The 24,684-nt window shown below is 47.9% G+C and overlaps 1 protein-coding gene across 5 annotated transcripts in view; it reads right to left on the bottom strand.

Moving 5' to 3' along the window:
- Nucleotides 1-733: 733 nt before the first annotated feature.
- Nucleotides 734-24,684, bottom strand: part of DLGAP4 (DLG associated protein 4) — a 153,100-nt gene continuing 129,149 nt past the window's right edge. For 4 of the 5 annotated variants that reach the window (XM_074842793.1, XM_074842794.1, XM_074842795.1 and 1 more), the window contains 6 exons: nucleotides 9,249-9,610; nucleotides 7,751-7,842; nucleotides 6,896-7,305; nucleotides 5,090-5,181; nucleotides 3,353-3,505; nucleotides 734-2,590 (listed from right to left, as the gene is read on the bottom strand). In XM_074842793.1, coding sequence (XP_074698894.1) covers nucleotides 2,375-2,590; nucleotides 3,353-3,505; nucleotides 5,090-5,181; nucleotides 6,896-7,305; nucleotides 7,751-7,842; nucleotides 9,249-9,610 — 1,325 coding nt within the window. In that variant the 3' untranslated portion in view covers nucleotides 734-2,374. Of the gene's footprint in view, nucleotides 2,603-3,352; nucleotides 3,506-5,089; nucleotides 5,182-6,895; nucleotides 7,306-7,750; nucleotides 7,843-9,248; nucleotides 9,611-24,684 lie in introns of all 5 variants that reach the window. The other variant, XM_074842796.1, reaches the window with a different exon arrangement.

The raw sequence follows: 24,684 nt of genomic DNA, 5'->3' as shown, positions 1-24,684 counted from the left end.
CACTAGTCCCAGCTTACAGACTAGTCCCATTACCAACCAGTCACAGATACTACTGCTGAGAATAAAGAGGGAGCGAGACTGCAGGCAGCTGTAAATCCAGACTGCATTGTTTATTTTAGGGTAAGTCAGCCAGCTGTCCTTGCTGCTATAAGTTCTTCTCCTCCGAGGCAGCAGGAAACAAAATGAGAGTCAGGCAGGCACACACACTCCCCTCTGCTCCCCAGCCTCCCCCCAGACCCCACGCACGGAACAGCCGCACGAACACCCCCTTTGCCCACCGCGCCCTGAGGACCCCGAGGATGAAGAGCCGCTGCCCACCACCCAGGATGAAGAGCGATGCCAGCCCAGGGGATTGAAGATCATTTGACAACTCATTTGCTGCCCACAGACTGCCCGCCCCAGAGACAGCAGCCTTCCAGGCCAGCTCTCCAGCAGCAGCCACTTTTGGAAGAGTAAATTAGAAAAAAAAAAAAAAAATTAAAATCACCTTTTCCTGGTGTTCCCAATTTCAGTGATAGAGATCTCTAAAACTGCATCTTTATAATCTTCCCCAAAAACCTGACAGTGTCTCTACCCACAAAGATCACAACCAATTCCAAATTTGAGTTACATTATGGCCGAGCTTTGATGTGAATCTATTCCGTGTTTGAGAGTTTACGGTAGGCAGGCAGAAATCTGAGAGCACCTGTGCACGGACAACACTGGACACTATACAATGGTCACTCAGGCATCATTCAGGATTTCATTTTTATTTATTTTTTGCCTTCTGGATCACCAACACCCTCACTGAAACTTCTCTAGGATTCTACCCCCAGCCCATGAAAGTAGCACACAATCTCCCAACTCATTCAAGTGAAGAAAAAAAAAAAAAAATCCCCAGCAAGATCACTCAGGATGGGGCCAAATGCTTATTCTGAGGGGGTGGCAAAGAATTAGGTGGTGGCAGTTCTGACTTCAAGAAGCCAGATGGAAAAGGAGACTTACAAAGGGGAAAATGGGCTAAAAAATATTTAGCAATCCTTCCTCTACCCAGAGAGCAGGGAGATAAGGAAAAAATAGTCATCTGATTACACACAGGGTATATATTTTTACACACACTTTTACACACATCTAGATATAGTACATGTAAAAATATATGCTATACATATGCCCATTCTCACCAAGGTGGTTTTAGTACACCATCTGCACTGTGCGTATGGGCATGTATACGTGTGTATGAATTAAATGTACAGGTACTACTAAGTGTATATGTGCATATGTACACATACATACAGGCAGGCAGCCTACCACCAGCTACCTGTGCCTTCCTCTTTGTACAAAACCCAGTCCTCCCACCCTGAAATACCATGACACTCTCCCCAGCCCTCCCCACCTTCCCCAGCCCACTTTGAAACAGGTCCCCCAGTGTAGCAGCTTCTTTCTCAACAAGCAATTCAAGGAAAATAACTTTGTAAAGGGAAAAAGGAGAAAAATCAAAGTGAAGCGTGTGTGGATCATGCCCATAGTTGCTCTGTGGTCCTTCAGCTCCCCTCCTGTGCCTGGAGTAGGGTACTGTTCTCTCGGGAATCAGCCAGCCAGGCACTGTCCCTTCTCCCTTTGCCAGCTTATTGCACATTTGCTTCTGGGCTGCATTTCAACAACTCTGCATTACATTCCACAGACCCTGTCATCCTCTCACTTCAATAAAACAGAGGAATACAAACCCACTGCCCTGTCCCTGCCCACCCATCCTCCCCCCACCCCAATATCCCCATCAAAAGGAAAACAAAAAAAACCCCAAGAAAGGCTGCTTGCTAGCAGAGTGCAACAGTAGTACACACTGAATGGGTGTTCTCTTCAGGAGCTCTGTGGAAGAGAGGTTATTTCTAACACGGTAAACGAAGCCATGCAAAGGGTGGGAGAAAGGAAGCAGGAGGAAAAAATAAAGAATGAGAAGGAAGAACAGAACTGAGGAGGAGGAAGAACACAGCATGGCAAGTGCTCAAGGCTTCATGTTTTCTTGTCCTCTTCTTGTAAACAAGCTAATAATTCTCATTAGATAGAACAAGTAAAAAGACTGAAGTTCCAAGTTGAGGGGCTGGAGTTTCCAGGAGTCTGTTCAGTCCATTCAGCAACACCACAGCCAGTGAGAAAACAAGGGGTATTTTTTTCTTTCTTTTTTTTTTTTGTTTGTGTTTTTTTTGTTGGTTTTTTTTTGTTTTTTTTTAAAATCTTCATTACTTAAAGCTGAGAGAAAAAAGCCAACTCAGGAGCCCTTTTCAAGGATGGCTCATTGTCTCTAGACTGAATAAATCACACTAGTTTAGAGAGAACCTTTTTTTTTCCTTTTTAATGACTTATAAAAACCACACGGTTCCTTCCTCTGCCCCTTTGCTCAAAGGCGGGTCTGTGCCTCGGGTACGTAGATCTCGATGCTATCTGCGCTCTCCGTGGCCGAGTTCTGCCGGACAGAGGCAGCCCGCTTGGCTGCCATAAGACGCTTGCGAGCTTCCTGGCGCTGCTTGTCTGAATCAGAGACTTTGTCCCGGTTCAGTTGGGATTTGGACTTGGCTGGCTTCTTTGGCACTGGAGGGGGTGGTTTTTTCTCTTCCTTTAGGGAGACAGTAAGGAAAAACCCAAACATAAAATAAAAATGCACATACAGAAGCTTGCTCTGTGATACGGCGGGGACTCTCACGGCATGACAGACTAAGCAGTGAGGTAGAGTGTCAGGTAGAAGCAGCAGGAGCAGTTCTTGAGCAAGACATTCATCAAAATCAGCTTCCCCAATTTCTAGAAATGTGCCATTTTGCATTTCATGGCACTGAGGCCTTCTGCAAAGTGGACTAGAGTTTGCAGACCATGTCTGGCCCAACTATAGGTCAGAGCACAGCACAGGCAGCATGAACTTAATCTGGAACCGCAAAATTTCAATATGCCACCCTGCCCAGAGCCATAGTCCTCCTTCCTACCCTCGTGTCTGGTCAGGCAGCCTGGCCCAGGGACACAGCCTGTGCTGCATTTTCGAAAGGTTCAAGTAGGTGTTTTTTATACTACTTAGACACCAGGAATACTTAATACCTATTCATACAGTGCTTGTAACACTAGAGGCCTCTGTACCACTGCTTTAAGCACACACCACACTCATCACTCTAGTCTCTCTCCATCGTAACACTTTTTCCCCTTGTACAAAATTGTTTCCACTATTACTCAAGAGGAATGGTCTCAGTGCATTGGAAGGCTGCGAGATTACACTGCACAAGTGCAAGATGGAAAAGGCCCTAGAGATCTTCCATTTGCAGACAGAAATAAATCTTGGATACCCGAAATGTCTGTGAGGTGCTCCGGCCACTCTCAACTGCCCCACACTCACCTTTCTCTCCGGTGTCTCTGCCAATTGCCAGCTGTTAGCTTTCAGGTGGTACAACTCATCAAACTTCATGCTGATGTCTTCAATGGACAACTGCAGGAGATCCCAAAACCCAGCTAGGTCCTGGGCTGTGGGTCTGGGATTGGCATTAGGGTTCTAGAAGGGAAAGCATAAAAAAAGCCTTTCATAAAGGATACGCCCCCCTGACAAGCAGAGCAGTCTGCACAGCTTACGTATTCACCCCTTGTAAGCCTACCTGCCTGACAACTGAAATGTCAAGACATCTCACGAGACACCAACCCTAAATATGTGGACACACAATGCCATCATTTATGGTCAAAACTATTTCTGCAAAGATCAGGAAGTATTTCTCCTATAGAGCCTGAAGAAGCATCCTGATAAAGACATTCTCTGTAGCAGAAAGCACTAGCTCCCATCCTCCCCAAAGCTTCCTCAGCTAGCACTAATCCCACAGCAGTAACCTCCAACTGAAGGTCCCCAGCATGTGACTCAGAGCTAGAACACTGGTTTCTTACACAGAGATCCTGATTTCAGGGTGGGTAATAACAGAAACGGACACAACACAATGCAAAGCACAGTTCTGACACCTGGAGAACTTGCACATCAGTGTACAGCAATCCAAAGAAGCCAACGTATTTCATGAGCTAAATGTCTTTGCTACATGCCCCCTCCCTGCCCCCCCAGTCTGAAAGTATCAGTATTTCTCAGGCTAGGTTGAAAAATTTTAAATCGCTTAAGTTTTTTCCAAGAACAGAATTTTCCCAGTTCTGAGACATCTGAACTGCCATCATAGGCCTGGATTGTCTCAGGAAAGCATGGGATCAGATCTGAGCAACTCAGCACAAAGCTCTGTTGAAAGCCTGGCAGCTAGTGGTGGTGCTGCTAGTCTCAGCTGTGCTCAGCCAGAGATCAGCAAGCAGATGCTCAGCATTTCATCCCCTCCTCCTTCCTGAGTTTCTCTAAGTTTTTTTTGCAAGTAAAGGGGAATCCACCTCTGAGATTTGCAAAATCCATACCAGGATAAAGCTTGAGGGGAAAAACAAAACAGATTCCCATCCATCCCCACGCAGATTCCCATCCATCCCCACGTTAGCCCTGTTCAGCTCTCGGCGAGGGCAAACCCTTGCATTACTTTCAAAGAGATCAGATTCAAACAGTGCTTTGTGACCAGTGAGGGACAATCCTGTCGGGACAGTTTTACCATCCACGTAATCTACATGCAAAGCAAGCACGTTTGAAGAAGAACAGTAGACTTTCCAAACATTCCTCCCTATTCGGCAAAACCTCAGTGGTTCACCTCAAAAAGCCCTTCAGAAGTAACAAGAAAGAGGTAGTTTCCAGGACACACAGCATTATGGCTAACTGACAATTCAGACCCACAGAGAGACTCAGTGTATTCAGCATGCCCTGATCAGCAGTTCAAGAAAATTCCCCTGTGCTCATGTAAGCACCAAAAGGAATTGCAAACACTCCTCCCTGAGCAGAGCACGGCTCAAGAGCTGCCTGTTCACTAGAGAGGTTGAGGCAATCAGCCTCCTACTGGCTCAGCTGCCATTTTAAATCAGCATCATGGCATGGTGGTCAGGCTGTAGGCTACAGCTGCACCAGCTTTGTTATTACAGTGACAGTAGCTTGTTAATGCCTGACCATGTTCTTGTAGTGCTGTTGAAACAGATACATCCCCCTCTCAAAAATCAGAAGAAATAGATCCGGACTCACCAAGTTTTGTTCACAGAGGCCGTGGAATTGCTGGAACTTCTGTGACATTAGTAACTGTGCACTGCCCACTGCACTCAGGACTTTTCCTAAGACTATGGGGGGAGAAAAAAAAAACACAAAAAAAACCAACACAACCTCAGTTGAACAGACTATTAAACCTCAGTTGAACAGACTATTAAATGCAGCAATGAACGAGTGTTTGTGGAACAATGAAACACTCTTGATTCATTAGAAAGGGCGTTTCAGAGATCCCCAAGGAACTAACTGCTCTCAGGGAAATAAGATGTACTGAAACTATAATCTGCATCTGTCTTTGCCATCTATTATTACTCCTTCTAGAGCAGGTCAAAAGCAGGCCAGACTGAGAATAACAACATCAGAATTAGCAGAAAGTACCTTAAACTGCCTTCAGCCTATCAGACAAGCCACCAGCACAATCTCAGTGAGCAGATCTGCTGGCACCTGCTTGCAGATCACAACCTGCTCTTCCACTCATGCACGAGGTGAAGGCAGCAAGGGGCAAAACTGTCTCCAACCTCCATTTACCAGAAGTGATTAATACTGGCAGGCTAGGGCTTTTAATATCCAGGACTTTATGCTGCTCTTAGTGGGTTTTCCAAGAAGCCTCTGGGCATGGCAACATTCCTCTGCTCATTAATGGAAAAACACTGTATGGGCTTTCCCCTTCCAAAGGCACAGTTGAGAGACCCACGTGCATGCAACTACACCGTGAACAGAGATGAACTGATTCCCTTTCTCTCTGGTCTGCTGCTGCACCTACTGAATCAGTTCTGAATGTTTATCAATCTTGGTGGGACAAGTGTAAGCTGGGCTCTCTCCATACCCACTAAGTTCTCTGTTACAGAATCTACCAGGAGATTGCTCTTTGGGGTCACAGATTAATGCCACACTGGTCTTGGTGTCTCTCCTTGCCAGAGCACTCTTGCCACAGGCAAAAGAAGGGCACGCCCTGAGGCAGGGAGAGCCCTGGCACTGCCTGTCCAGCTGGGCAGCTACAGCATCTGAGAGCAACAGGATTAGAGATTAGCTCCCCAAGCCCTAGCAGCAACACTGAGCTATAACTGACTCTCACCATTATTTTACCTTTCTCAGGTATTAAAAAAAATATCAGACTCAAAACAAAGATTCTGTCCTCTGCAGCCTAGTCACCCACTTCTGTCACTCTGTACGCACCACGGGCATGATTTTCACTGCAAGAAGCACAGGTTTTGCCAACTCATTTGAAAATAATTGAACAACCCAACTGGGACTGAACCCAATAAAATCAAGTGGCTTGTGTTCCCTGTGCATGTGCTTTTGGTGTATTTAGCGCAAAGCTTTCCCATATGAAGAAACCTCCTCTTTGCTGTGAAGACAAGTCCACAGATTCAACAGATCAAACAAGCCCAGAAGTCATGTTCATTCTGCCCCACTGCCAGCTAAGCTTTCACCTGCCTGCTTGAATACAATGGGTTAGGCAGGGAGAAAGATCCCACAGCCTCCCTGAAAGCAATCCATTTAAGCTTTTAGCAGTTTTGAATGTCCAAGAACCTGCACCATCCCCTGCAAGTCTTACACACTGCGTCACAGTATTACTTCTTACCCCATTTGCTAGAGGAAGTTACCTTATCCTTTCCAAAGAAAAAAAGTGCTCCTTGTCCCATACTCATCTCCGTGTTCTGTCTCTCTCGGGGCTATCAGGAATTTAACTGCAGAAAGCTGATCCAATACTCAGTTACAACCCTTTCTCAAGGGAGGAGCTGCTAGGCTACTCCAGTCAGCCTCTGGACACTAGACAACACCTACCTTCTTCAGAGAGATTGTTCTCTTTGGTCTCCTGGTCCATCTGGCGGCACCAGCCTTCTAACCGCTCTGTTTCTGCCTGTAGCAGCTTCAGGAACCAGTACCCATCCCGCCGGCAGGCTCCTGGCTGCGTGGGTTCTGATGGCGAGGTGGAGGACATCTCAAGCCAGGGGTCAGGAGGAGGGAGAGAGGAAGGCTCGAGGGCTGGGTCATTGTTTTCTCCATAGGAGAGGTTTCTCTTAATCTGTGAGGGCTTGGCTGGTTGCCTGGTAGTGGCATCAACACCAACGGAGTTGTTGTGTTGGGGGCACTCAGCGAGGCTTCTCTCAGATGATTTACAGCTAGAGTTATTAGGTTCCTGTGTGTCAGAGTCTGTGTCCTGTTTGGAGGACATACTGCGAGAGTGGCTGTTTCTAGAGAGATCAAAAGCAAACATTAAATAGCAGAACTCAACCTGGCTGGCCTCACACACTGACAGTGAAATGCATTTGTTTATTATGCCTGGAGATGAGCCTCACCCTGCCCGCCCTGCCCCTCCTCACACACAAACACACACCACACATTCAGACAGACAAAATTATAAGGTTGCCTGCTTACTGCAATAGGCCATTCAGATGAGAGGACTGACGCACATCTATAATTACATCTTGTACTTTTAATTTCAAACTCCCATTGATTTGGCTGTTTACAGAACAAGTGCTTTTTGCAACGGGTATGTGCTGTGGAGGAAGAGCTCTCCGTGGGCCCCCATTCAACACCACTCATATTGGAACAAAGAAGGGGAGAAGGTCTAAGCGAAAGTGGGGGAAGTGCAATTTAAAAGAAAGGAAACTACAAAAGTTTGCGTCTTTCACTTACCGCCACTCGTCCTCTACCTGTACCCCGATGGACTGGAATTTGGTGGCTGGTGGAGGAGGCTCCTCTTTTGCCACTGGCTGAAGGCAGTCAACCTTATTAAACAAAAAAAATACAGACAAAAACAGACACAAGAACTTGCTGCTGGAATTCACATTAGTAGACCAGGAGTGCTGCACACACACACAGCATGCTGACACCACACACCAACTGGAGGGTTGTCTTAGGAGAGGCACAAGGCTCAGGTCTGCTTCCACTTGAGGATCAGGACTGTATCCTGCCGGGCTGCTGCCAGATATCTGCTCTAAGAGCACTCAGCAATGCCATCCACCACTGTTTGCATGGTTGTGGCATCTGACAAAGGCAAAGGCCAAGAGATTCAAGAGAGGGCAGTGATCTGATTAAGACTGACAGCAAAGCCCAGCGTCCTCTCTCACAGGGATTGACACCCTCCACAGCTCTGGATAAGAGGGTTAGAAGGTTTTAGGAAGGAAATCCAGGCCATGGAGCAGGTGGCCTGGGAACCAGCTCAGAAAAAGAAGAGGAGAGGAAGGCAGTCAGCCTCTTCAATGTGAGTCCTCTTGCCTTGCTGTCCTTTCAGCATGTGTTTTGCCCCACTGGCACTGCAGAAAAGCCTTCGCTATCGCATGTACCTAACAGGCCTGCTAGCCTTACTGTAAAGCCCAACAGAGATCTTATTTGGTGCACACACACACGGTGGCTCAAGGCGCAGATCCTGCATTTGGACTTGCCCAAGTGGTCAGGTTTCTCTCTGCAGGTAATAGCCTGCAGCACTGAACCAGCACTTTGGGACAGAACAAGTGTTCACAGCAGTCAGCCATCTGTAACTGGGAAATGTGTCCACAGCAGAGTGTACAACTGCAGATGACTTAAGTTTAGCTGAATAAAGCATGGACTTACGCTACTCAATGGGTTCTCCTTTGACTATATAATCAACAGCTCATTTCCATTGATTTCCACAGAGTTAAAAAATGCTTCCAGCAAGAGAAGCAGCAACCTGCTGGGAACAGGGGACAGCAAGGAACTGCTTCCTCCTGCCTATGGCCCCGGGAGCATTTCGCACTGCAGCAGACCACGCTATGTGGATGTCAAGTAGAAGGGCCCACCTCTCGGAAGAAAGTTGTCCCCAGAACCATGACGGACAAGGAGCAGATTGATGTTAAGTAATACACAGTACAGAGCACAGGCTCAGTGTAGGCATCTGAGCAGCAAAAGGCTGGTTTAGAGGGATTCACCCAGTTAACATGGTCCCACTGCTTTATGAAATGTTTTAATTTTGTACTATAAAGAACTTAGTCCTTTCTGGTTTGTTATGGAAAACTTCACCCCTGGGAACACAAGAAGTTAGTCTGACAAGGCAGTTAGTGTCTCTTGCTATTCTAAGTGAGTTCAGATGCACACCTGGTCACACAAAATGCACACGCTAAATGGATGGGTTAAGGACATTCCTTAGGACAAAGGAGAACAAACTGTTCCATACTTGTATTCCTATAGACGACAGCTTTCTTTTGGGGATATTCTCCACTTTAGGCTCTTCGCTAGTCAGAGTCCCTTTGTCACTTTTCAAAGTTGCATTTTTCTGAGGTAACTCTGGAGTCTCTCTTGCTGGAGTCACGATGCTTCCCCTCGTCACACTGGGTGTCCTGGTGCTGTCCAAGCTGTCCGAAGAATTGCTGAGTCCCGACTGGCTGGTCACCTCGCTCTTGTGGTCCTGGCTGTCCAGGTAGGTGTCCTGCGCCGATTCAGTGCTGCTCTGCACAGTGACAGAGATGAACGGCTTTGATGTGGTCCGAGGTGGGACAGGAGGTGGAGTCTTTTTATATGCCACTAGGCATGATGAACCTGCAGTAATGGAGGTGGGAAGAATGGAGAATGCAAAAGACAGATTGGGGAGAGAGATACAGTAAAAGAGAAAGAAAAAGCAGGTCAGTCACAACATCCAAGAGGAGCCTCCAAGTGGAAGCTGGAGGCAGAAATGCAGAAACAGCCTACAGCCAGCAGCTCACACTGGGTAACCCAAACCAAAGCGTAAGGGGAAGCGGAAGGCAGAGCCAGCTAGCTTGCAAAAGAAGTCAAAAGGAATACCATGATGTGTGAAAGGCTGGAAATGGAGAAGAGGTATAGAAAAGCCTCCCAAGAATGCTAAGGGTTTGGCAGGTGTAAGCCTCCACGTTGGGGAATTTTTACTTGGCTAAACCCTATGTTTTAGTGTCCTAGTACAGCCAAGTGTCTCAGCTCTTTGTCCCATCAGTTGACAAGTTTCAGTGCCTGGACCAGGGTGGTGTTTTTTCCTATAAAAATGGAAAGAAGCCATAAAATTTGTTAGATGCTGATGGTAGGAACAAGCATTTATGAAGTACCTTAAAAACCTTGATGCTACGCATTAGAGGAAAATACATCATCTCGATGCAACAACCCAAGAGCAGTGAGGCTGCTGCTGCTCCATGTCCCCAGATCTGACCAGCAGTAAGGCTGAAGCTGCGCTCCCAGCAGACGCCCAGAGCGCACATATCCACTGCATGTATGTATATACACACGGCTGGCCACACAGATCACAGAAGAGCACCCACATGAATGCGGACCGCAGCAATGGCCTCATCCTGCTTCTGTGTCTGGCTTGACAGGATGGAAGTCTGTTAGAGAAAATATATGTACAAGGTGGATCCTGCAGCAGCTGCGCTCAGTCTGCCCAGTTCCTGGCCCCTGGACATACAAGCCCGTGAGGTCGAAGTCCTACTCCAGCTGCTGTCCAAGACAGGACAGACTGCACTGGGCAGGGCACGGCCACACAAGTGCACTGACCAGCCACCTACCTACACACAACGGACCCCTTTAATCCCCTTACCCCCGTATTCCCCACTCTTGTTCCTCCCCTTTCTTCTCCCACCTTTGATTCTTCCCCCAAATATCCCATTAAGCCCTGTGCAATCCCAAACTGCTTTTCCCCTGCATGCCATAGTTTGTCCCAGCCCTTGGCAGCAACCTCTTTAGTCCAAAAGGTGATCTGGAGAGCTGCTCCCCGTGGGTCATGGTGATGGGTGTCACGCTGGCGACACTGGGGCTGAGGCTCTGCTGGGACAACCCTAGGAGGGGCCTTGACAGGGTGGTCAGTGTTCAGGGGTTCTTGGCTTGGGGTCCCACCTGCCATTGTGGGTCCCTGCTTGTCCCTGCTCTGGGCCTGTGATGGACTGATGGCCTCTGTGATGGACCTGAGAGTAGTCCAGTACCAACAGGGTAGGATTTGGGCTCCCCCTCCTGCTGTTGTCTCCGAGCCCCTTCATGGGTGTGCAGAGGAACTTTATCACATATAATGCTGCCCTGCTCCAAGGCATAACCAGAGAGGCTCACACTTCCTACCTGGCAGTCCCACTTCATCACCTTTGCCATGCAGAGCAGAAGCCCCTACACTCAGGACAGCAGCAGGACCTGCTGCAGATACTTGAGCAGCACCAGCTCAGAAGTGTTTAGCATCTCCAAGCAGGTCAAGCTTGCCACTGGGATGCCTTTTTCAGAAGTACCAGATTAGAATGGCACCACTTGTGCCAGCACAGGTTGAACTACACCCCAGAGCTGACTTTTGCCCATGGAAGCTGCTTTACAGCATCTGGTTCATTGTGCAAATGTACAAACTGCCAGCACAGCAGGAGGCACAGAGGTGCTAAAACAACAGTCACTGCACGATTGCTCCTTCTCTTTCCCCATGTTCTCCACTGCACATCCCCAAAAGCCTCCTTAGGTGTAGATTTAGCTAAGTTAAAACTTTCCTGTTACGGATGTTTATCTACTCTGCCCTCACAGCAGAAATCTTGACTACACCCGACACAGAGCACAGCCTGCTAGACAGGGAAAGCATTCCTCGTGTGAGCACAGCTACAAGAGCTTTGCCCCATCACAGAAAACTCCCCTGGCTGTACAGCTGAACAGCCTCTTGGGTGCGTGCTGAAATAGCTCATCTGCCACCAACGGCTGCGGGTGCAGGACACCGCTGCTGAGGAACGGAGGGAAGTTCAACCGCAGACACGCTCTGCACTAGAGAGAGCGAGAGCAGCCCAGGTCTTTGGGTGCTCAGGCACCGTCCTGCCCTCTGGAGCGAAGCTGCACAGGCACACGCTGCCAGAGACGCAGGCGGCCAGAGCCCTGCCAGCTGCAGAGAAGGAAGCCACTGAGCCCCCCACGGATGGGAAGTGCCCACACAGTCACTCTGCCAGGGCTGTCTGACCAGAGAGCACCATCTTAAATAGCTACAGCAATTTCTAGGCCAAGTCTATGCCCTGTCTTGTACAGCCCATTCTGACAGAGCAGTGTAGGAGCAGCCTGAACAGAACAATTGCAGAAGTACCCCTCGCCAAGCTGCAGCTACACCACCAAAACACAGGGTGCTCACGCTGCCTTGTGTTACTGTACCAGGACTATTATCTAGGACAAGCAAGAGCCACCCAAATTGGCAGTGGGGAAAGCATGTCTGTATGGCCCTCAAATTAAATACCTTGTTTTCCCACTCCACACAGCCTCTGTTCTTCCCTGGGGAGAGTGCCCAGCCCCAGCACACCAGCTGCCTGGGGTCCCCTGCCACCTAAGTGAGCCTCTGTGACACCATCCTGCTTGGAGCCAGACCAAACCAGGGTGGTGGTTTTGCTCTCATGTTTACCAGGAGCACAGCTCAAGTTTCCCAGCTGCTGTTTACACCCCACAGGGCTGTAATGTAATTGGGGAAAGTAAATCAATTGCTATCTGATATCAAGCACTGCAGCCAGTCAAAACAAGGGGAGGGCAACACATCAGCACAGAAAAGCAGTAGAGTTTCCTGAGGAAGACTAGCAGTGTTTAGGGTCAATAAGCTAGATCCAAATTCATCCTTCCACCTACCAACAGACAGTAAAAATACTGTTTGTGCTGCTCTATATACAGGGGGAAACTGCAGCATCCCCTTGTCTTGTTCCTGGGGAACCCCTTCATGCCATCCAGTTCAGCTGAAGAGCATCACAGATTTTGCTAGAAAGAAACCATGTGGTACCAACAAAAAAATACCCCTGTTAATGTACAGGTAGTCAAAGGGTTGACTATGTGAGCTATAAAAACAAGTCTACGGCTCTAAGAAACACTGCAAATGAAAAACACAAAAAGATCAGGACTCTTGAAGAACTGAGGATGCTTTGATTGGTGCAATTGCAAATTAACTCCACTGAAGCCATCTGCAACCATAAAACAAGGACTTTTGACAAGCCCATCTAGAACAGTCTGCCCTTCTCCCTCAACACAAGTCTGAACTGAGTTTCAGTGTTTCTTGCATCTGTGGGAAGAAATAAGACATTGAGGAAGCCAAGAGCATCCCAGTATTTCTGTAGGAGGGATATGTTACTGGCCCAACTGAGCAGGCAGCACACCCTCATGGCTCAGAGTTCAAGCCCACCAGTTAGGGGCATTCCAGCTGCTGATTTACCCCCTTTAGTTGCTGCAGGTCATAGCCTATTATATTTTAAAATCAGCTTGTGCTGTAACATGGAACTACAATCCACATGGACGCTGGAGCAGGTACACATCTTACTCTGCAGCACCATCAGCTAAGTTTGCTTGTGAACATCGGCCACACTCCAAAAAGGTACAGAAGAACAAGAAAATTTCTAAGTTTTGCTTAAGCTTCCAGCTTTGCAGCACTAGACTCTTCCTGCTCATAGAACTTCTAAGGCTTATTTAAGCAAGTCGTTAGAATTCACAACTGTGCTGTGGATGATTGATTTTTGGGCGAAGGGATGTCTGTTTATAGTCTTACTTGCATAATTATTTTTAGAAAGCAGCATGTTTCCAAATTAGCCTCTTCCACATGACATTACCTGCTGCTCTCAGGGGCTTGGGCAATACCCACTCCTGTGGCCCCAGGCAGAAGAGGCATGTTTGCAGAGCCTTAGCCTGGAGAGCCCTCCTAGCCCCCAAACCAGCTGGGCACGCTGTGATCCTCCCCCTCTCCTTCCAGAGAACCAGACATTTGCTTCTTGAAAGACTAAATGTAGGAGTCATAAAAGAATATTAAATCCAGCACTGCCTTAAGAGGCCCCTGTTCAAACACCACCAGACTGCGCTCACCTGCTCAGTACCTAGCAGCACCGCCAAGATCATAGCCAAGGTATTTGGTTTTAGATTAAAATATCATAATTGCCCTCAAGTGTATATCTAGCATGAAGTGCCCATTTATTTTGTTGCTATTGCTGATTCAATAGAGCCTGGTGATACTTCTAATAATTCCAGTGACTTCAAGGACCTATTCAAGCCATCCTCATTTTTGTTAAGATATCTCAAAGGCTCCAAGCCACAGTCAGTTGTGAAGGCAAGTTGGACTGCCCTCACACATATTAGCAGGGCTCAGACTATCACTTCCCTACTCCATGCATCCCCCCTTTCTCCATGGGAAAATCTGAAATGACCTCATTTCCTTGTGCATAAAGCAATATGCTCTGAAATAGTCTCTCCTACTGCAAGACCAGCTCATTTGTCTTTTAAATGAAACAACCCAATAATCTTGAAGCAAATGAGAACCACCATCAGTTGCATTATCCCCTTGGAGATTTTGGTTGCACGTCTTCAGGCTTGTGTTTGCCACAGGGTCTCACAGATGGAAGGAGTTGCATTTAGAGGCAGTTTTCAATAGCGAAGGGAACTAGAACAGCCGCATTCCAAGCAGCCTGAACTCTGATTTTCATCAGCTTGAAGAACACTTGAAGGCTGAAACTATAATGAACTGCAGGATGTTTTATTTGTAGGGTGTCCAAGTAAAAACAATCCCCAGTTACAACTGCTACTGAAGACAATACTGATCTTTATTGATTTTATGGTTCACAGCAATCACTTCAGACCTTATTTTTTCTGCTAAAACAAAACATTTCTAGCCTTTATGGCCATGGCCACAGCACACAGGCCTCCTCGAGTCCGTATTTGGCCTGTATAGAAGCTGTTTGAGTATTCTGCAGAATGAAGGTCAAGATACTTACGTCACAGGCACAGATGAAAAACCTACCCAAATTTTATTAGTCATAGGACTCTTCACATGGATTCCCCAACCAGAAGATGAGGAATCCATGTGAAGATGCCATCTCTTGCTCTGAAAGAATGACTGTTTTGAGTGTTGAAGAAATTTTAAGTCTTACACTGGTTAAACAAAACCACACTCCTGGAAAGCAAAGTTAAGTGACTGCATTCATTTAAAGAGACTGTTTATGGAAATGCTATAAATACCTACTCCCTCAGTGTCTTCCCTTCATAAATCTTAGTAGTACTGATCTTTGAAAAAAGAAAAAATCTCACCTTGATACTACATAGAGGAAAACAGGCACCCAACAGGGAAATATGTTGCTGACCATGACTAAACTGGGGAGTCGGGGATGGGCTATGGACTCTTCTGCCACAGTCCTCACTCCACCAAGCTGAAGTCTAAACCCCCAACAGCAGCAGCATCCCAGAGTGAGCAGCTCACAGTCCAAACTGTGTGCCGCCTCCGTGGCACAGAGCCCTAGAGAATGACCAGCCCCGCAAAGCCCTTCTGAAGCTCTCTGACAGTCAACACTTCACCAGCTCCTCACAGCCCTCAGCTTTGCTTACAGTACCTGCTGTTTCCTTATAATCACAGAGCAGATACACAAGCCAGGCTATGCTTGCAGGCCAGATGACAGCGTGCTCCAGGCGCTCCTCCCGGGCAGCAGCACCAGGGGAGAAGCACCACCACCTCCACACTACAGCCCTGCTTAAACCCAGCCACACGACAGCCTGGCTCCTGCTCCAGACATCCAAATCACGCCAAGTAGTTTTGAAGGAGGTTGATGGAGAAATTCAAGCTTCCATTCCCCTTGTTATTGCCCTACTCGTCTTCAGCTTTTGGCCACAGCACAGCTCAGTTGGGAGAGCACCAAGCCTGCAGCCTGCTTGGGCATGGCTGGAGTGACAGTTGGGACAAGGGGACCACTGCCACCCCACTGCCTGCGGGCTGTTGCTTTTCCCACCATACAACCAGCTGAAGACAGACGCTTGTTTCCAGGAAAGACACCAAGGCCTTGGGCTCTCTGACCCCACCCCTCTCCCCAGGCAATGGGGCACCCCCCTCACACCAGCCCCCTGGACTCCCAGCCAGAAGCAAGAGCTTCACAGTCATGTCAGGGAGCACACCAAAGAGGTCACACTAAGGGAGGGTGGGTCTGCAGCAGAGCCCAAGGAGAGATGAGGGGCAGCCAGCTCATCTCTCCCACTGAAGCAGTTGGGGTCTTACCCTGAAACCCCAAGCTGCAGCTGTTCCTACCAGCAAATATGGAAGATGACCAGACCTCACTTGGAGTTGCCCCCAAGTCACTTTTCCCAACCCAAACAGCTATGGGAAGTGGTTAACAGTATCAACTCACCTGTGAGATAAGCACATAGAGGGGAGATGCCCTTACAAGTACCATTCTTCCCACGCAGGCACACCAGCTTCCTCTGGGAACACTCTCCATCCAACCCACATACGTGCTTGACCCATACTCCAGCTCCCTGTTGGTACAGCCTGTACCAGATTTGCAGACTACATTTCAGCTATCTGGCATTTTTTTTCAGAAGGAAAAGCTGAGAAGTTATTTCTTTAAGAGAAACACCTACACCCCCACAATCTAGCCAGAGAAGCTAACACAGCTGCCTCCTCCTCACCACTGAGCAGCAAGTGCTTCCATGTTTGCAAAGGCTACAGCATTAAACAAAGGCCTGTGCAAATAGGTCTTTGCTTCCCAAACTGGGATATTACTTGCAAGTGCTGGTCAAGCAAGCACAGAGCTGTTAAAGATTTGTCACCTGTTGCTCCTGTTCAGGTTCAGTACCCACCTGGGTCACAGCACTCTTGCAGATCTCTAAAGCTAGGCTGGCAGGATAGTATTTATCACCTATGTATTCATATGCTACCTATTATTAATAAAAAAGGGACTGCCCTGCACTTTCTTGACCACTGCCAAGCACAGTAAGTTCCTGTGTATTATTGAAACAAAAGAACTGGACATATCTGCAGGAGAAGGACCTCAAACTCAAGGGAGCATGTCTCAAACATTACAGTCAAAGAGTCACCCCAGTGCAAATACAGAAGCAAAGGGCTCTCCTTGAACATCAGCTGTGTGTTTTTAGACTAACAGTACAGCTTTCATCGAGAAATACACACCACAAAATACTTTGTTCAACCATTTGTGTTCTCCAGTCACCCATGACTGAGATGCCTTTAGGGTGAGCTGCAGCATTAGTCAACAGCATTGAGTAATATGCTGGGTGGACAGGGGAATGCACAAGGCAGGCAAGAGGGCAAGGGTGGCAGTACTCTGCCACATGGGACTGCACAACACTCAGCAGCCACTTCTGATTACAGACATAGTCCCTATACTTTGGGGGGGAGCAAAAACGTGAAGGAAAGGCTGAGGGTTGTGATCTCTTTACATGAGGGACTTTGGATTTTTCAACGTACCAGAAGTTTGAGCTTCTTGGAGATGCTCCTATTTGGAATTCATACCAATGTTTGGCAGAGAAATAAGCACTTATACACTGAAAACTATTACACTGGGAAGGCAAGGCAGCTTGCTTTTTTTTTTTTTTTAAAAAAAGCCACTTGTAGAAGGTCACAAACTTGAGGCATGAAGCATCAGATGTCACCAAGCCAAGAACACTGGGGTTTAAAAATACAGGATCCTGCTCTGCTGGCCTTCTGACCACTTTGGTCATCTCCCCCTTTCAGCACGGACTGCTGCGGCACAGTTAGCCTTACAGTAAGGACACAACAGATGCTACAGAGAACACCAGCCACGGACACTCCCAAACCCATCTGCAGCAACTATTACTGGGGCTTCTATTTGTATTAGAAGAGTCATTGTAATTTCTCCCCACCCTCCCCAAAGTAATTTTCAGTATGGGTTTTAAAGCAATTTGGAGCAGTGATAGGCAACTCCACCCTGCTCCACAGATGCACATCCAGCAAGCTGTCCATCTGTCCTGTGGGACTCAGGCAGGTGTCCAATCCAGCTAGCACAGGGCAGGAGCATTCCTTTCCTCCCCCTGCCAAAGATGGTAATTCATTAACAAGAACCAAGGTCCCCAAAAATAACCATCCTGCCTCAAGAAGTCACTGGAAGAGAGAATCCCTGAGCATGGTCCCAGGAGAAACAGAACTGCAGCTCTGACAGAGTGGGGGTGCCTGATTCCCAGGGACAGGGCCCCTTGCCTCTCACCTGCTGGCTCATTGTCCATCTAGGGGTGGCACACATTTTTCCACAAAGTGGATGAAATGAAGGGAATGGTCCATCAGTTCAGTGTGCCTCTGCTCTGTACTGGGGAGTCAGGTTGTCCTCATCCTCTCAACACCCCCACTAATGAGAGCTAATGCTTAATTAGCTAAACACACCAAGAGATGTGAAGTAGCACATCTAAAGGGAACCCAAGTGCAGAGAGCCCTGGGATCTCTGCTCATCATCCATGTTCCTGCAGTCTCCATTAAGACCAGGCTCTGAGGCCAGGGTCCTGCTCCAGGAATTCAACCATCGCAGCAGAGTCCCCAGCACATGGACTACCAGCACCTGTGCTGCCAGCTTGTCTTACACGGGTTGGGCAGCAGAGACACCAACCAATTCCTTCTGCCACCAGATCTTGCCTTGGCCCCAGCAGACCCTGTTGACACAGGTACACCAGCACAACCAGGGCTGCAGAGCCACCAAACCAGTCAAGTCTGCTTTGGAATCACAGAATCATCTCGGTTGGAAAAGCCCTTGAAGCTCCTCCAGTCCAACCATGAACCTCACACTGACCGTTCCCAACTCCACCAGATCCCTCAGCGCTGGGTCAACCCGACTCTTCAACCCCTCCAGGGACGGGGACTCCCCCCCTGCCCTGGGCAGCCCATTCCAACACCCAACAACCCCTTCTGGAAAGAAATACTTCCTAAGAGCCAGTCTGACCCTGCCCTGGCACAGCTTGAGGCCGTTCCCTCTTGTCCTATTGCTTGTTACTTGGTTAAAGACTCATCCCCTCTCTCTGCACCCTCCTTTCAGGTAGCTGTAGAGGGCCATGAGGTCTCCCCTCAGCCTCCTCTTCTCCAGACTAAACCCCCCCAGTTCCCTCAGCCACTCCCCATCAGACCTGTGCTCCAGACCCCACACCAGCTTCTCTGGACACACTCAAGTAATTCAATGTCCTTTTTGTAGTGAGGGGCCCAAAACTGAACACAGTAATCGAGGTGCAGCCTCACCAGTCCATGAGCGTACACAGGCACACTTGAAGATAAGAGATGCCTCCTCACCATGACCACACACATGCATTCCCCAGCCAAATTCCCAGCCATGCAGCACAGAACAGCAAGCAGAGGCCATCAGAGAAGCACAATCCTAACCCTGTGACTGGTTTTCACAAGTGTGGAAAGCTCTCAGTGACAGGAGTCCAGCTTGGCTTTAAAGCCACACTCAGATACTTCATTTCTTCCTGTTTGCCTTTGTCCAGGGGATGCAGAAATAGCAGGCGAGCAAACCCAAGTGGGAGTATCAGCGGTGCCAAGGAGCCCCCATGATGGAAGACCCAGTAGGACTCGTGCATCACCCAGAAGCCTGTTTACTATATGGCTGCGCAGACAGCTCCCCCTGAGCCCCCTCCTTGCTCGGGATCCTTTCATTCACACAGCACCACGCTGGCTCTGACACAGGCATGAGTCATGGCAGGCACAGGGGGAAAAAGCAAGTCCCTGGCTGCAGCAGAGCGAGGATCCCTGGGAGGGGTCCGGTTTGGAGGAAAAACGCCTTCTGTGCACACAGCAACAGTCACAGGGAACCTATGCTGCTGCTTTTCCTGTCCCTGGAGAAGGCAGGGAAACCCTGCCTGCCTACACATCTGGGCCACAGAGCAGCTAGTCCTCTCCAGAGGGTCGTCAGGAAGGGGGTAAGCTCTGAACCATCCATGCCACAGAGGCAGAGGCTTTCTAGACAGCAGACATTTCCATCAGACCCTGCCATTGGGACAGGCCACATGGACTTCCCCACAGCCAGTGCCAAATCTCACATCTGATAAGAGAAAGCGAGACTCAACAGACAGGAGCACACACCATTTCAGAGCCCACCCAGGGCACAGACTCTCCCTCCAGCACAGCCGAGCTGGCCTGCAGCTCAGCACACCAGCGCTTACAGGGCTCCAGGAGATATGAGGACCACTTCAGTAGTACATGGACCACAGCTTAGTGACCATGTGTCAGCCAAAGGTTCCTAAGACAGTGCAGTCTCTCAGATAAGCTGCACAGAGATGCTGCCACAAGAGGAGAGCAACTCTTTCCACTAATGCTAATGCACCGGAGCATCATCTACTTCATCCCCCTGATCCAGAGCTGTGCCTGTGGCAGTCTCACCCAGGTGCGGCAAATAAAGCTCACCTGGCAGCAGCAGCAGCCCCAGCACAAAGGACTGTCTACTAGACTTTGACCATGCACTGGCTGTCAGTGCAGCAGCACAAATGCAGCACTCAGGCTAGCTCTAACACCATCAGACAGGAGACTAGAGAGACAAGACTGATCTGGTAGCAGAACAGGAGAGAAAAAGCAACTAAAGATACCTGGAGATTTGTACTCCAGAGTATTTTTCAGGCCCTGTTCCTCCCTGCTTTTAAATACATACTGTGGCAGTCTCAAAATAGCGATTCCTTCACTGAGGGCCTGGGGAGTCTGCTCCTGACAACTGCACGCTGAAGCTTTTTGTCCAGGCCAGTTTTGGCTCTGCAGCCCTGAGTGTCTGTGTTAGAAAGGCCTTGTGAAGAGCAAGAACTGTGCAGGACATCCAAGACCATGAAGGGAGCACTGGTCCGAACTGGCTGTTACAGTATTAGTCACACAATAGCAACCAGTCTCTGTACTCCTCTCCCTGTTTAACGCCACTCTTTCTGCAAGTTTTGTGTACAATTATGGCAGCACGCACATGAATGTAGGGCATAAATGTGAACCAGGCATGAATTAGCCAGTAGGTCACAAGCTGCTTTCCCCTCTCCTTCCCCACCGGGGAATGCTAACCTGCTGCTCTGCAAAGCAGCAAACTGCACAGACCAGGGTTAGGTGTTTAGAGGAGACACTAATATGAGGAATAACTGAGAATCCTCCATTTATCCACCATAGCTGCTTCTAAGTGCACTGAGGGTATTAGTATTAATCTTCAAAGTGTTTAGGGAAGTTAGTTTAATTAGGCAGGTCTTATTAGTTTTTCTCCAAGCTAACAGTTTCTAGGATATCCTGCAGAAATAAGTTCCACCATCTAATTATGCACTGCATGAAATGTGTTTTCCATTTGCCGTCACTTCACTTTATGCAATGCCACATCACTCAGTGGATGGCACATGCAGATGATTTTAACTTGCTTCTCTGCCACTGCAGAAGTCCAGGGAATCTTAACACACCTCCTCAAAGTCACACCCAGTCAAAAAAAACCATATGGCTAGAAACCATGCAGCACTACTTGTTAAAGCAAGTCTGTTCTTGTCTATGTCAAAGCTCACCAGCTCAAACTTACTATTTTAGGATATGCTGACCACTAAGGCACAAAATCATGTTATTCCCAAGCATTTGTTCACGTGTCAAAGGAGATGCATTGCCAGCTTTCAATGTACAGGCAGTAAGCTCCATCTTGAGCGCAAAAAGTGCAACAACCCAACTGCTTGCCCTCTCAGAAAGGGGAATTTGTCTGTCCAGCACAGTACAAACAGCACAGTTATTCTGCAGTACTTCCCCACATACCTTCCTTTCAGCTCCATGACCATCCTCTAAGCTCAACAGTAACCCATCTCACTTTTTGTCCAGGACCTTTTTACAGCTGCAGGAACATGAAGAGCTCCAGTACAGCAGAATCACACCTGGCCTATGACACTAGTTTGGTCCCTGGCGCTCAGGGAACCGCAGGAAGGTTTTGCAAAAGCTGCACAGTTGCTGGGGCAGTACTGGCATGTTCCCACCAACACACAGTCATGGAAGCAGTGTGGATGGGTTACCATTATTTTAAGTGTACCATTTAAATACTGTTCACAGAAGAGCTGCCCAAGAGGGTGCTGAAAGCGCTGATGGCAGCCAGCAGCTTGTCAGCACAGACTGTGATAACAGGAACAGGGCTGCACTGGTGTCAGCAATAGCAGAGTTTCCCCTAGTATAAATTGGGCTCCTAGGGAACCGCTTCATCCGCAAGAACAGAAACAGCCAGCAATTCTCTAACTACCTAGAAGATCTAGAAATTGTCACAATTGCTGCTGAAAATCCTCAAGGCAAGAAAAGAATTTCTCCATCACATTATTCAGCATCAAGGTTTTCATCAGTTTTCAGTTTCTGTATTCCAAATTTTACCTGATTCAGGGAATTGCTGGCATCTGCTGTTCTCACTTGCTCACAGGGTAAGATTCCAGCTGTTTTAGGCAAGGGCAAGCATTCAGTGATGCCACCAGCAACAGCAGAGATGGCTTTGCCAGAACATTATGAAAAACCCTCCCCACACCCAGATGACTAGAAATTCTTTGTAAGCTAAAAACAAACCACACCCTGTACCCACAGGGCCAGAGAAAGCACATGTGTCAGCAGATGAGGAGACAACAATGCAACACAGCCTCTGCACAAGGGAGATGGGGAAGGCATCAAGCTGAACATACATCTCCCTGCACTTACCCAGCCTATGAAAAAATCCAACCCTTAGTCCAGACTGTCTTTCCACTTGGACATTTGCTGTCAGGCAGCCAGCACCCAAGATTTACATCTTGAAAGCTGCAATTATCAAGAGGCTTTAATAGATTCAATTGAAGCTATTTCCTCCCTTAAGTATGTACAAACCAAGATGTGGCAACATTATGCTAATACTGAAGAATCAAAGTCAAAATTGCTGGGAAACTTCTACTTGCTGAGGCACAGGACAAGCTTTGCATGTTACAGAAAGCTATTCCATATTCTAATTCACAATTTAACATGGCATTAGTTATAAGATTAAAAAAAATATCACATGAACACACAGAGGAAAAGCCACAGCAGGTTGCTCCTTTTCTTCATTAGCATTTAATTTGGCAGTGGTCAGCTGTTGCACCAACCAGAACAGGCAACCCTGCAAACCTCTTGTCTGATCTGTAGAGGCAAGGTAAGTCCTTAGAGTCAGAGCAGGCAATTAAGCAAATATTCCAACCTTCTAATCCTTTTGGGTAGCATACTAGAAAGCTTTCAAAAGCACAGCTGTCATCATTGCTTGGATTTCCGAGAGCTCCCATATGGACTAACCTATGTATACTGCAAAGCTGAGCTGACTTTCTTCTTTCTCACTAGCTAAGGACAGAGAGGTACCTAAAGGAACAGTAGCATCTGTCCCCAGTGACGCTGCTCACACTGTTCTCAGAGGCCAAGAATCCCCAGCTTTGATTTCTTAAGAATTTCAAAAATCACAAGCAGTTCCAGAACAATGGTCCCTTCTCTCCCATCCTCCCAAGGGTGGGGGTATCCAGACTAAACCCAGCACTTTCTGGAATACTTCATTTCAGAAATCAAGCAGGCCATTTCACAAAGGAGCCACTGTGCAGGCTCGATCTCTGAAATGAAAGAGCACAACAAATCCCACGAGTGAACTGAGAGACTTCTCCAAGCACGTGTGAGGCTCTAATATCTGTGACCTAAATAGCTTCAAGCCACCAACAAGTCTTCATCTTTAAAGCTCAGTTTGCTGTTACTGGAGGGTCCAAAACACCAAGTTCCTGGTTCACAGTCCTGAAGAGTTCCTGTAATCTTTCAATTTAAGAGCCCAGACCACCACTTTTCAGCCACAAATATATGTAGCAGGTCTGGATTCATGCACGCAGTACCTGTTCACCCACACCCCCGTTCACCTGGGCTTTCATCTTGCAGAACCTGCCATAAGGGTACTTTGAAGATCTAAGACTATTAACTGGAAAAGGGACACAAGGGAGAGGCTAGTGAAGAGCCCTACCACATCCATTTAACAGATCCAGTTTCTAGGCAACAAAACTGAAGGCACTGTCTTAGTTATGCTGTTCTCATGCCATTTTGTCTGCCATGGCACTCAGGACCTACTCCCTTCTGTCCTGCTGTCTTGAATTCTGTATTTGACATGGTGACTCCCTGCTCCTCCAAGGAGGGTTAACAGCAAAACCCAGGCTCCAGCAAAAGTATTACGTGTCACCGGAGCATCCCCTGCTGCCTTCGGGAATCTGCTCAACTGCAGAACAAACTCTTTTCCTGCCTTGGAAGCTATGTGCCAGAAGACTTCTTGGCTTAATTTCCCACCTTGTTTATATTTATTCCTGTTTTCAAATGAGTGATCTCCTCTCCCTCTGCTTCTTTCAACTTACCAGCTGTATAGCTCCAGCTGCAAAATAACCACCATCCAAACCAAACTCTGAAATCCTAGGGTTGCTCTGCAGGATATTCCAAAAAGCTTCCTCCCAGGACTCCACCTGTAAACACTAAATACCAAAGAGCAGATGAAACAGCTTTCAGCACCGGCACTTTTGTTTTTCCTCATCTGTTGCACGACACTAAATGGGAGAGTTTAGTCTGACAGGGTGGGAAGGAGGTAACTACCACTGATTTAGAGCAGCTTGAGGAAGGTGATGAGAATGATCTTGAGTCAGACTGTTCGAAGTTATTCCAGCAAGGGACAGTTTACAAGAGGTAGTTTTGCTGAAGCACAGCTATCTGACCTTCCTGAAAAACAGTGCTTACTTGATCTCCCAGAGCTGGATGGGCCTTCAGGAGAGACTGCTGACACACCACCCCAGCTATTCTTTAGCCCAAAAAGTTGTAAACATGTGTCACGAGCAGGCTTTCCATAGTGGCTTGTTTAGCAGCAAAGAATGGCCTTGAAAGGAGCCTATCCACAATGCTGCCTTTTCCTGTTCATCTTCAGCCTTCCCTCCCAGCACGTACAGCACTTTCA

This window comes from Strix aluco, chromosome 17 (assembly GCF_031877795.1).
Source record: "Strix aluco isolate bStrAlu1 chromosome 17, bStrAlu1.hap1, whole genome shotgun sequence".
Taxonomy (NCBI): Eukaryota; Metazoa; Chordata; class Aves; order Strigiformes; family Strigidae; genus Strix; species Strix aluco.
This window is presented reverse-complemented; position numbering and strand designations above follow the sequence as displayed.